This window comes from Ambystoma mexicanum, chromosome 1q (genome assembly GCF_040938575.1).
Source record: "Ambystoma mexicanum isolate Mex_15411 chromosome 1q, UKY_AmexF1_1, whole genome shotgun sequence".
In the NCBI taxonomy this organism is placed as follows: Eukaryota; Metazoa; Chordata; class Amphibia; order Caudata; family Ambystomatidae; genus Ambystoma; species Ambystoma mexicanum.
Window position 1 is genome coordinate 1445747593 of NC_090922.1, and position 12094 is coordinate 1445759686.

At 43.8% G+C, this 12094-nt stretch overlaps 1 protein-coding gene across 9 annotated transcripts in view; it reads left to right on the forward strand.

Annotated features, from left to right (window-relative positions):
- RNF220 (ring finger protein 220) overlaps positions 1-12094 on the forward strand; it is an 856068-nt gene that overhangs the window by 694288 nt on the left and 149686 nt on the right. For 6 of the 9 annotated variants that reach the window (XM_069642322.1, XM_069642323.1, XM_069642326.1 and 3 more), the window contains one exon: positions 7172-7293. In XM_069642322.1, coding sequence (XP_069498423.1) covers positions 7172-7293 — 122 coding nt within the window. The remainder of the gene's footprint in view (positions 1-7171; positions 7294-12094) is intronic. The other 3 variants (XM_069642324.1, XM_069642325.1, XM_069642329.1) reach the window with 1 other exon arrangement.

Consider the following 12094-nt stretch of genomic DNA (forward strand, 5'->3'; position numbering starts at 1 on the left):
TTAGATTTCTTGGCCGAGAGCAGAAATCTCTTATAATGGAGAGCTCCGGCTTTATACTCAGTGTGTTGGTCGGGGCATGGGTTTTTCCTCCACATGCTTTCCAACAATCTTTTTTGTTTCCTGAGGTGTAGTGCGTCATCGGTGAATAGGGCATATGTAGGAGTTTCTACCTTTTTTAACTAAAACAAAAAAAGAGGCGCAAGTGTATTAATAGCCAAAGAGGTCATGTTAACACATTGTTGAACCAGTAACGTAGTGTCTTTGGTTGGGACCCATGAACCCAATGATACAGAAATAATAGCCTGGAAAACAGACTGAGATGTTTTTTTATATTTCTAGATGTGTATTCTAGAAGAGAAGGAGAGATAATTCTTTTCTGATACAATGGAGTATCCAGATCGAAGAGAATATGACAGTGATCAGACCAAGGACACTGCTCAATGCTCAGGGGAGACGAAGTAAGGTTTAGTGTAAGAACTTAATCTAGAATATGACCTTTCTGATGGGTGCCAGAATTGACCACTTATTTAAAATCAAAAGTTGCTATACAGTTAATCAGCAAAGAGGCCTGTGACTCGGAGTCATCAAGACCCCACAGTTGTATGCTACCCCTAGTATTAAGCGTTTCACAAATGTAAACCGTGCATAATGAGCCCCCATGAAAAATGCAATTCATGTAGATAATTATGCAACCATGAATGGTGTGCTGTTGTATGTTTTTCATTATGGGAATTTGCAATGTGGGCACTGCAACTGTGCCTCGCTAGCAAGATGAGCAACTTTTGAATTGAAGGTTGAAGGGCTGGTCTGACCCTTCACCTTTCCTTTTTTTGTTAAGTAAACCACAATTTCCTGCCCTGAGATTTCAAACTAGTCCTCAATTTCATTTTTGGTGCAATTTTTTTTTTTTAAATATTGGACGTAATATAGAAACATCGCACATGCTAGCACTACTCTCGCGCATTTAGTAGGTATTCACCTCCTTCTTTGTCAGGTGTGTGTGCACGCGCACATATACTCTTATTGTAGTCCATGGTCTTTCCTATTTGGTTAGTATCCACAATATTTGCTTGCCTTTGTTCTTTTAACGAGGGCCGCAGTGAGTGTTCCACGCTGCGAGTCGTGTGGGAGAAAAAAATAGCACCTAGCATACACATACGCTGGTTGACGTGCTTTTATTTCTATATTATCCAATCCTCATCAGAAGATTCTAGGTATCGAGGCTCTTCAACAGTAATGCAGAGTGGCAGAACATGGTGGGCTATAGTTCCAAATATTTCTATGAGCGGTTACCACCTTTTTGTAAAAAAAAAAGAACTGATGTAACAAGTTTAGTGTATTGTGACTTGTATGTATGTATGTATTTGCTGAAGTGTTTTTTAGTATAGGACCTATGGAGGCAAAAGAGAATTAACAAGAGCATTACTATCCTCAGTAAATTTCCTGCAGGGCGCAAAATTTGGACACACCGGTTTTTGACTCTTTGCAAGTAAGAAATGGTGTGTATTGAATTGGGTTGGTAAGTGACTTTTATATGGCTGGCTAGTGGCTTGCAATTGATGACCTCTGGCAGATCATGTTAATGATGATCTATCTTTGGCCCAACCACACTTTCAGTAAGGGTTTAATTGGAATACTTTGTTCTGCACGTCTTGCGCCATTGTGATGGCAGATAAGTGTGTGACATTGGGCCACATTCCGGGTTTGGAGCTAACCATGGAGTAATTAGCTCCATGGTTGCCTCCGAAACCGTCCCAAATCCGGCATGGTGAATGGAGTAATTACCGGTCCATTCCAGGGTTGGAGGGACCGGTAATTCCCCATTCACCTTTTGCCCTTCCCCATTCCCATTTCTGCCCCATAGGGCTCAATGGGAATGGGGAAGGAGGTAATTACAGCACCGTAAATTACGGTACCGTAATTACCTTCGAAGTACCTTTGCGGGTCCCGTACTTAACTCCTGGTAAAAGCAGGAGGGAAGGAAGGGCCTGCAAAGGGACCTCGGAATACGGAGGTAAGGGATTACCGGCATCGGCACCCTTACCGGTGCCGGTAATTCCTTACCTCCATCCTCAGAATGACCCCCATTGTGATTTAATCTTGTGAAAGAGCACAATGAATTTGCAGCATCGGCCTTAAGATTTACAGTAAGAGTATGTATTCTATGAAGGAAATGCAGTGCTTTCAGCGGCTGGTCTAATTTAATAGTAAGGCCGAAAATAGTGGAACTAACATGTTTTAGCCAGTAAAGGTGCCTCTTACACACAGAATGTAAATGGGTATAGAGGGGGCCAAAATTAAAGTTGCAGGCAACAAACCAGTCATAATAAAAAGTGACTTGTCACATCAGTTCTATACATACACACAGCACACCACTTCTTGCTCGCCAAAAGTCAAATATCACTAGTCTGTGGCGAGTGCAAATGCTGTGCCCTGTGTATAGAACTTGATATGTAGCAATTCGAGTTTAAACTGAATTGGTCCACAGCAGGTGTAAAGTGAGCGACTCAATGGCTTCATGTTCTCATTTGTGTATGTTTATCTTTAATGTCAAGATGATGCTTTCTAAATTAGTAATCTGTTTGGGAAGGATGATGGGGCAAAGGTGGTAGGTGAGGGTTTGTTGTAGGCCTGCTAATCTTCTCCCCCCTCCCACAGCCCCTGCGGCTACTTACTTGGTTTAAAGGTGGGGCAAGGTAGCCTTGTGCACTTCTTCGTGAATTTCTGAGCTAGTGGGGACTTGAGATTGTTTCTTCAATGGCCTATACGCATGCGACTGCCTGGCATCAATCCTTTAATGTTACTTTGTGCCTAGTATTGCTGTACCGTCTGATTTTGCTTTTTGCCCTGTGCCATGCAAGCAGTACTTGCTGCATCATGTTCTTACTCTGGGCGTCCCTTTGAAAGACCTTCTGCTTGCTTGTGTGTTCAATGCCCACCTTTTAAGATTAGTGGTGTCGGTGGACATCTGACTAATTAACGATATACGGCCCAGGCAGCACGACAGCTGTCTGAAATGCCATTTGTCAATGATCTTGCAGTGATGTCTGAGCGAGAGGTGTAGACTTGTTCTAGAACTATCGCTCAAAGCTGTGTTTTAGGTCAACAAACGTCTTAGCTATTTTAAGCATGCCTCTTCCTTCTGACCTAGGGAATAATTGCCTGTGCTTGGTCTGATTGTATCTAATGCGAATCTGCGGAGTGCAGTTTATTTGGCTATCATGAATTGAACATTTTTAAAATGTCAACTGGATGACGAAAGATATGGGTCTGCAGCCGTGTTTAGCCTTAAAGGAAGCAAACTAGGACTATATTTTAGTTTTGCCTGTATTATACCCGTGCATGCCTTTTTAAATGGCTCAGTCAGTTAAAACATCTCGTTGCCATGGCTTAAGTGGTGGGGCTATGCACAATGATGCAGTGTTTTTCTTAATGAGTTTGCGAATATCTCTTAAGAGTTACTATGCAGTGCAATATCAAATGGGTGTTCTCGCGTTACTAGGGGCCACGAGTTCAACTCCTGGTCATTAACTGGACACAGTTGGAAATACAGCGCGTCTTATGTTATGGGCCGCTGTTAGCAAAGTGCAAGGGGTACTTTGCACCCAGCATGAATGCTGCAAGTGCTGGTGCAATGGTACATTGCTATCAGTCACGCTATGAAACCATTCGGGGTGAAGAGTGTACGTTTCCCCCATTCAAAACCAGACCACCATTTTGCTTTACTAGATTAGCCAAATGGTGGAAGATCAATTGTCCACCCTGGCTCATTTGAGTTGCCAGTTAGATGACCTAATCATTAGTCCTTTAGTCGATCCGAGTTTCAAGAGCATTAGCGTCATTGTAACGGGTGAAGGTGTTTGGGAAGACATTTCCCTTTGGCAAAATAAACACTTTTGCTCTAGCACTTGTATATCACAGCAGAGTATGGGCTTGTCGTCCTGGCCTCCTTGGAACAGCGGTTTTTCTCCATCTTGCCTCTGGCAACAAATGTATGCAGTATCCCTTCTGTTGAAACGCTATGATGCATCTCTGCGTCATGGAGATCTGTGCCCACTTTAGCTGGATGCTTAAGCAAGTTCAACACGTGTCCTCTCGCACCTGGATCCTGAAGTGTCGCCCTTGTTTGAGGAGCACTGTGGTGAAAAGAGCACACCTAGTTTAAACCAATTACTGCACATCATCCCAGAATTTGTCAAGCTCCATCCAGAGAGAAAAGGGAAACATCCATGCCACAAATGTCTCCCATATGCGTTGTTCTGACATCTTAGCGATGCCCATTGCTGATAGTCATTGGTGCTGTGTAAAAGAGCAAGATAAATGGCTGTCTTCAAGCCTTGTTTCTATGCTACTGCACAAATCGTGTTCCATTACAGTCCTCCCCATGAGTCGTTGCACCTTTTGATGCCTCCAATGATCACTCCTTAAATCGAGCACAACAAAAGCTTGAATTAGCGGCCAGAAATATGACGTGTGGTCGACCATACTGGTCGTTCACCCTAGGAACGTCATGGGTTGGTGGTTAATTTGGCAGTGGCAGCATAGGAGGCAGAGCAGTCCTGCTGTAATTGGGATATTGTGGTGGGTTTGTAGGCAGTGTTGCAGTGCTGAATTAATTCCCATCGCACCTCTTGGTATGTATATTTTTAAAGCATGCAGAGATAGAAGGAGGGTGGGGGTGGGGGCGGGCGAACTGTTGCCCTGTCTTGGGAATAATTGTTCCCAGAGGCTCAGCTCTTTGATTCCAAGGGCAAAGGTTTTCTGATTATACCTTTTCTAGGGCACAGTGTTCATCTGTGCTATTAAATCCTTAATGGACTGCACACTGAGCATGAATCCCAGAGCATGTTCTGACCTCCCTATGTTGGAGAAAAACCTGCGGCTGAGTCTATGGATTTTTAATTTATGAAAATGTAAGATTGTCTGGTTATAGAAAACGGCGGTCAAGGTATGGTCTCGGAAGGCCAAAATAGCAAGCTTCTCTAAAAGTTCCATTTTTACTTTGCTTTCCCCACTATTGCTTCTTGCATTGAAGTTCTGCCCCCAGAATGTTCAGTGATCTATAAAAAAAAATAAAAGCTCCATGTGTGGTAGTTGTCATCGCTAGGTGGTCTTGTAACAAGACATCAGAACGTTTTTAACCTGCCTGCTCTAGCTGCTCTCTAAACGGGAGATTAGACCCCCATGGTGTCTTTGCCAATTCCTTGTGTTCTCACAGCTCGTTCTAGAAAAACATCTAGAATCTGGTCCGCGTCGGGACACTACACGAGAGATTATTGTGCTGCATGTATGCCGTCCCTGGTGCTCGACCAACATGAGAACACCTATAACCTCAGCATTTGCTTTTTTAGTGGTCCATTTAAATGCAGTCTCCTGGTGGTCCCATTATCGACTAGACAAGAATATATTAAATCTGCATGCTGTGTTACTCTGTGCAAGAATGATTCTACCCATGATCCCATCCCCCCACTCTGCCCGCAGCCCCTGTTGGTATATTTGAAGATTCCTTATGTTCTTGGTAAATGTGGAGCAAGCCCATGAATGACAACTTGGCAACATGAGCTTTTTCTAGCGTGTTTATTTCTATTGCAGTAGGTAATTAAAACATTTTTTGGGAGATAGTGGAGTCTGGCATTTTCGCGAGCAAAGTGTCCCTTTATTGGCCACGACTCTTTGTTACAGATAGAAACGCACGCAATGAACATGCCTGTTGCAGGACGAGAGATCTCATTTGAACCCAAGTTGAATATTAAACGGGAACGTTTTTGTGCTTTTCTGCCATTAAAGCCGGATGTCAGTTGTGCGCTTGTTCTGCCCTCTCTTTTCATTGGAGAGATGGCACCCTCGCCCATGAGACAGGAGTGCTCTTGAAAGGATAAGGAAGCGAATTACAGATGTCCACATCAGTCAGCGATAATTAACCAACTTGTTATCCATTTTAAATGTTCTCTAGAGCTGTGCCCCTTTGGGACAGCTGAACACTCTTCTCCTTCCACATCCTGATCCAAAGCATTTGCCCTGATTGCAAGCGATGGCCAACTTTGAAGCCGGTGTCTGAAAGTGCGACAGGTTCATGACCAGCCATCCCTGTAGGAGCTCCATGATGGATATATGAAATGTGATGGATCAGACACCACAATGTGCCTGTTTCTGCACGCACAGAGACCCAAGACACACTGCAGTCTTTAGCATTAACCTTGCCCGCCCAAACATAGTTGAAGAAATAGAACAGTTCCTCTATTTCGTGCCCCTTGACTAGTCCTAAAAGTCCATACTACTGAATTTTTGGAAGCCAAGAGGCGAGCACCTATACTTATAAACTTGTATACATACTCTTTTTGTGTACATACTCTTTTTGGGTGGCGGTCTATTTCTGCTTTTATGGAAACAGTACCACTGCTTGTGTACGAATGTTTCTGCTCATCCTCCTTCATTCTTGGCTAAGCTTGTCCATCAGGATCAGGTCTTTATTTTATTGACTGGTGCAGAAAATTAAACTGCATCCCTCGTGCACTGTTGTAGCAGCTCCATATTGGATTGACCTTAGCTATTTTTGCGTGTTCAGTTTTATGCAGTGGGAGGCACCCTGGGGATGTTCTGCATGTCAGAATTTGAGTCTAGCAATGTGGCCTCTATTTTAGTAGTGACCATGTACTTGGTCATCTGCATGCTGTGGATGGACGGGCTAGAATGTGCAGTTTTATAGGCAGGACACAGTCAAAGTGTTTTTGTTTTATGTATGCGTTAGCTGTACTCTTGGGTACAGAGTGATTTGGGTAAGTGACTGGGATGATTTGTATAGCATGCGGCATGAACTAAATCACCTCTTCTAGATTACTTGGTTGGATGTTTGGTTTACTTTATAGTACAGAGTTGATGGGTGAGCATAACTTAAGTGTGTTTTTGTTGTGGGTTTTAATTTGATATGCAAATTGGAGAAATGGACCAGGATTTTCTCAAGAGGATGCTCTCGTACAATGCTCGTTGCTTGCATAGGTTGTAGCTATGTTATATTGTAATTTTCACATGGCTAGGTCTTCGCATGATTGTTTATTGCTTGTTTTTATTTAAACATACGAAAGTTTGAGGGTACTCTACTTCTTGAGAATGACTTTAACCACCACCTCTCCTGTCTCTTTTTTTGTTTATTTTGTTTTTGTTTTGCATGCAGCAAGGATTGGGAAAATGAAACGGAGGAAGCAAGACGAGGGCCAGGTATGTCCGCTCTGCAGTCGTCCTCTGTCCGGATCGGAGCAAGATATGAGTAGACATGTGGAACTATGCCTCGCCCAGGTAGAACTGCAGTGGTGTTTGCCACTGCCCTCTGTCGCTTCCACCTTCTCTCTATTCTGTCTTAGCTAGACATAACATAGTGGCATGGAAACTAACCCCAATTAACAAAGCAACACGTATCTGGTAGTTGCTAACGCATCAGCCAAAGATGTGTCACTTCAGTTGTACTGGTATTTGCTCTTACTGAAAATGAATGTGGCTTTAGGCAAGCTTGAAGCCATGTCTGTATCTTACCCTGCGACTCTCAAACAGACTCTTGGAACCCCTCCACCATGAATGGTAACTGAAGGAAATGTGCACAAGATCCCTCTAAGAACCATTTGTTGCTGTCTGTTCGAGTTTCTCTTGTGTATTTTGGGACCAGCTGCTGTTCGTTGATAACATTGAGTGATGTGCCCCACACCATAGAGTAGTTTTAAATTCTGAAGCACTGGTAGACCTTTCAATACCCACCTAGGCAGCATTTAGAAAGACTCAACGGAAGTTCCATAGGGAACAATGGTGCAATGCAGACCCTGAAGTAGAACCACACCAATTTGGAGGTTTAGCCTGCCAGTGAGCTTGGAACCCCTACAGAAACCTTGAGATGGGTATCTCGTAATCCTCTCTGACATGGAACATAGGCAGGGTAGCCGAAGGGTAGTGGGACTGAGAATACAAAACCAGTAAGGGAATGTTTAGTAGCTTGTCTCGAGCGTATAGAACCCTGCCACCTACCCTGACCCAGAGGAGCCCCATGGACAGGAGACCTACCAGGGTTGGCGACTCTGGCAGATGACCCCAATACAGAAGGCAGGATGTAGGTCAGCCACTCGAGGAATAAGTCAGAAAGCCAAATATTGGGCATGACCCTTGAGGGTTTTCCCTTTCAGGTTCTGATCAGTTGAACATCTTCCTCAGACTCATGTACAATGCAATCCGTTTTGCCAACAACGTACATTCATGACTCATACATTGCCTGTGTTAAAAACTCCATGGGAAATATTTAATCTGTAACTTATTTCTGGGGCATATGAGACGTTTAGTAGTTGACATTGTTAGGATACATAATAACTCAATTGTATTGTTCAAAACGTGCCATATTGTATTCTTGCATAGGGTTGGTGTGAAAATATTAAAGATACTAACAAAGAAAAGGAAAAACTCCATGAGGAGTCAAGTAAAGTGAAAAACAAGAGTGTGGTGGCCATGGATGGCAGGAGTGGCTGCCAGTGCAAGCAGAGCAGGGACAGAACATGATTGGGGAGCATCAGAGATATCAGCAGCCGCATCCACGTATGCCAGAAGCAGATGCTGTGACCAGCAGTTAAGTAGGAGGTGAAGGGAATTCCCAAGTCGGGTAGCAGGATGGTGGAAAGTAGTGTGGAGAAGCCCCAGAAGGTCATTTAAGTCGGGGGGGTTGCTGTGACGTGGGAAGCACCAGCTGGTAAGTAGATAGTGGGGCATGTCGGAGGCATGGCAGATGCCCTCCGTATGGGAATGAGCATGTTGTAAGACCCAAAACCGAACCAAAAAGCCTGCCTGGTGATAAGTGCGTCAGCAGAGCTCTGGCTGCAGAGTTGCTCCCTGGCGTGCATGTCAAAGTGTAAACATTACAGCCAGAATGCTCCCTCGACTGTTGGGTGCGCACGTATGTGCTTAACACGTCTAGAGGTGGTACATCATCTGGCCAATATGAGGTTACAACAAGTTGTGGAGTTTGGGGGTTTTCATAAATCTGATTAGTTGGAGAGAAGGAAACGGCCTGCTTGCGGAAAGGTGATACTTTTGAGTTGGAGGGATTAGACTCTGAGGAGAACCCATGTCTGCTTAGTGGGACGTACACCTCACTTGCTGTAATAAAATGCTTGGATCAAAGAATTGACACCTAAGGCCTGATTCACAGAGCGTTTTCCAATGGGATTGTGCCTTTTTCATAAAACGCTTTCTGTGAATGAGGCCCATAACCTCTTGATAGATGTTCAAAAGAAGTGTACAGTTTTCTAGATGTTCAAAAGAAGTGTACAGTTTTCTAGATGTTCAAAAGAAGTGTACAGTTTTCTGTCTACAGCCTCCCAACAGATGATTTGTTCTGCAACAAATTGCTTTTCCCCTGACCTTTCTAAAGAACATGTTACCAGCAGTTGGAAAATGAGGACCGAGGTGTGGGCAGAACATTCTGCAGTAAACCTTACTTTTTGATTCCTCTGACAAATGCTTAAGGAGACACGTCTCTGACAAACTGTGCCAATAGAACAATTTTAGGGGGGTGATGTCCAATACTCAACAGGTAAACTAGAATAAAAGCTAGTGTTTTATTTAAAAACACATTTTTGTTTTGTATTTAAAGGGGAGGCGAAGGTGTTGCTTAACTTACATAGCACTCGTGCGATCAGATTGTTCACTGAAGCCTGAGTTGGCAAATGGCAATAAGATTTTAGGCTGGCAACCTTCGAGGCCTCACTGGCGTGTAAAAATAGAACACTGCAAGAACAAAGCAATCTGGTTGGATAGCCATTCAGACATCCCCCCCTCCCGAAACCTTAGGTGGCCAACTTGGAGAATTAATGATTGATCTGTATCAAATTGCCCCTAGATTGCACACCTAGGTTGTGGAAAGCAGGAGGGGCGGGGGGGGGGGGTGTTTGTTTCTGGGATTGCCCATAGAGGAGCCATAGTAATTTTCCACAAGCAGGTCCCATTAAATTGAGGCTGAGGTGGCTTTGTTGGGACCCAGCTCTGTGTGGTGGGGACAGTCTTGCGTTTATTGGTAAATTCTGAGGCATTTCTAGAATTTTAACATGCTTGGGTTAAACCATGTGTAATCTGTGTAGGCCTGTTCATCGGTTATGCTTTCTCCACTTTGAGGGAGGGTTCAGACAAAAAAAAAGCTTGGCTATGTTAATGTATAGCTGCTTGTAAAGGTCCCTATTGTGTGTGCCCAAAGGACCTGAAGTGTTTGTGAGAGCCACAATGCCACATATTGACCAGTCCTTCCTGCCTTGGTCATATGCTTCGACTGCTTCATTTTCATAATGGCAGTTTTTACATTCTAAAGATATCCAGATACATCATTTTCATGAAAGACTTAGGATAGCTTTCAAAAGTTGTTCTTTTAAATTAATGGGCTGGAGCGGAAGACACCAATCCCATGCCAAACCGAATCCCAAGCCAAAGACTTAAACCGCAGAGCATTAATATAATGGGCTTGTAATGCCATCTTGTAAGTATTTGCTGCAAACCAGGTGTGACCTGTGACTCAGTATACTTTTGCATTCTCTTCCTTCAGGGATCTGTTTGACCTCTTGGATAGGGTTCAAATTTTGACAGGGATACTTCTCTCTTCAAGCTTCACAGGTTGTTAAAATGAGTACCATTATGATGGGTCACCAAAAACCTCTCTTATACTCTGTGAACGTGTGCTTTACCTTTCATGGTATTCCGACCAGATCCTCTCCATGACTGAGAAAGTTATTGTGCAACTTTTGTGTCAATGCGTTTAGCTTTTATACAAGCTTTCGCTATCCACGGTTTGCTTTGGCATCATTGTTTCCCAAGTTTTTTGCTTTAACTAATATTCCTTACTGTTCATGTTTAAATTCACTTTTGCTCACATGTGCTTTGGTCCCCCTATCCTACCTTTGCTCAAAATCTTTTAAAGGATAATTCATCTTCTTTCTGGCAGTATCAACATGGCCAAAAATGCAAAAGTTAGCAGCAATGTAACTTTTTCCTGCTATGGGGCATCCAAGCCCACGCTTTCAGGGGCTTCATTAAATATTTGCTCTGAGGTCACTGGAGGTGGACACGTAGGAGAGGTGCCTGCTAGGTAGTTTTACAGAATTCACTTTCTGTGTGCAGAACCTGGAAAAGCTCTGTTTGGGTGACACGGTTGTAACCCTTTGCGTTTAGCCTGAACTAACCAAAGGTTTGGTAGCAATGGCTGAGCAGCCAGGCTTAGTCTAGAAGGGATAAGGGCTGTAGTGAGGCACACCGAACTAGGAGTATACAGTTGGTTCAAGGAAACAAGGCACACTAGCAATTACATAAAAATAGTTATTTATTTCATATATTCTAAGGCTTTTGACAATGAATCATGTAAGTAAACAGTAAAAATCGCAGCAGAATAAAAGGTATCACACTTAATATCACAAAGATAAAGCATTACAAAAGTTAGTGAAACTGTTAACACCAACAGTTAACTCTTCCTTATTCACTTCTTCAAAAGTCCAAACCTATACTAAATGAGTCACAAAGAGTTGGTGGGGGGGGGACAGGGTTTATGGGCGCAATGGGGATACAATGACCAAGGGCTGAGGAGAAAAGCGGTAGATAAGCGGCAAACGGAACAAACTCTGAGCATGTCTCTAGATTTGCAGGTAGGTAATAGTTCGTTTTGGAAATGTAGAACCCAATGGGTTATTCACCTCAAGGGGAGTAGGGGTGCCCTGGAGGGGGGTGCAAGTAGCAGCTTAACTGCAGCCCTCCAAGAACACCTGAGCAATGCAACAAGGCCAAGGTAAGTACCTTATCAATGAGGAACCTGGTGCAGCAGGTTGTCCCGCAAGGTGAGGCCAGAGTTGTCCCTTATTTGGGTTTCTTGGCCTGAATAGCTGAAGACGGAACTTTGAAGGGAACAGACGGATGCAATCGAGCAGTGGGATGCTCGGCAGTGGATCCTCGCAACACCAGTGCATTGGAGACCTTCACAGGCTTCGGTTCAGGGAATGTTGTCGTCCGGGAGACTTTTCTGTTCTCGGTCCTCGACTCCACTCACGGGACTTCAAGAGGTGGAAAAGTGTCACTGCAGGCCCGGAAGGAC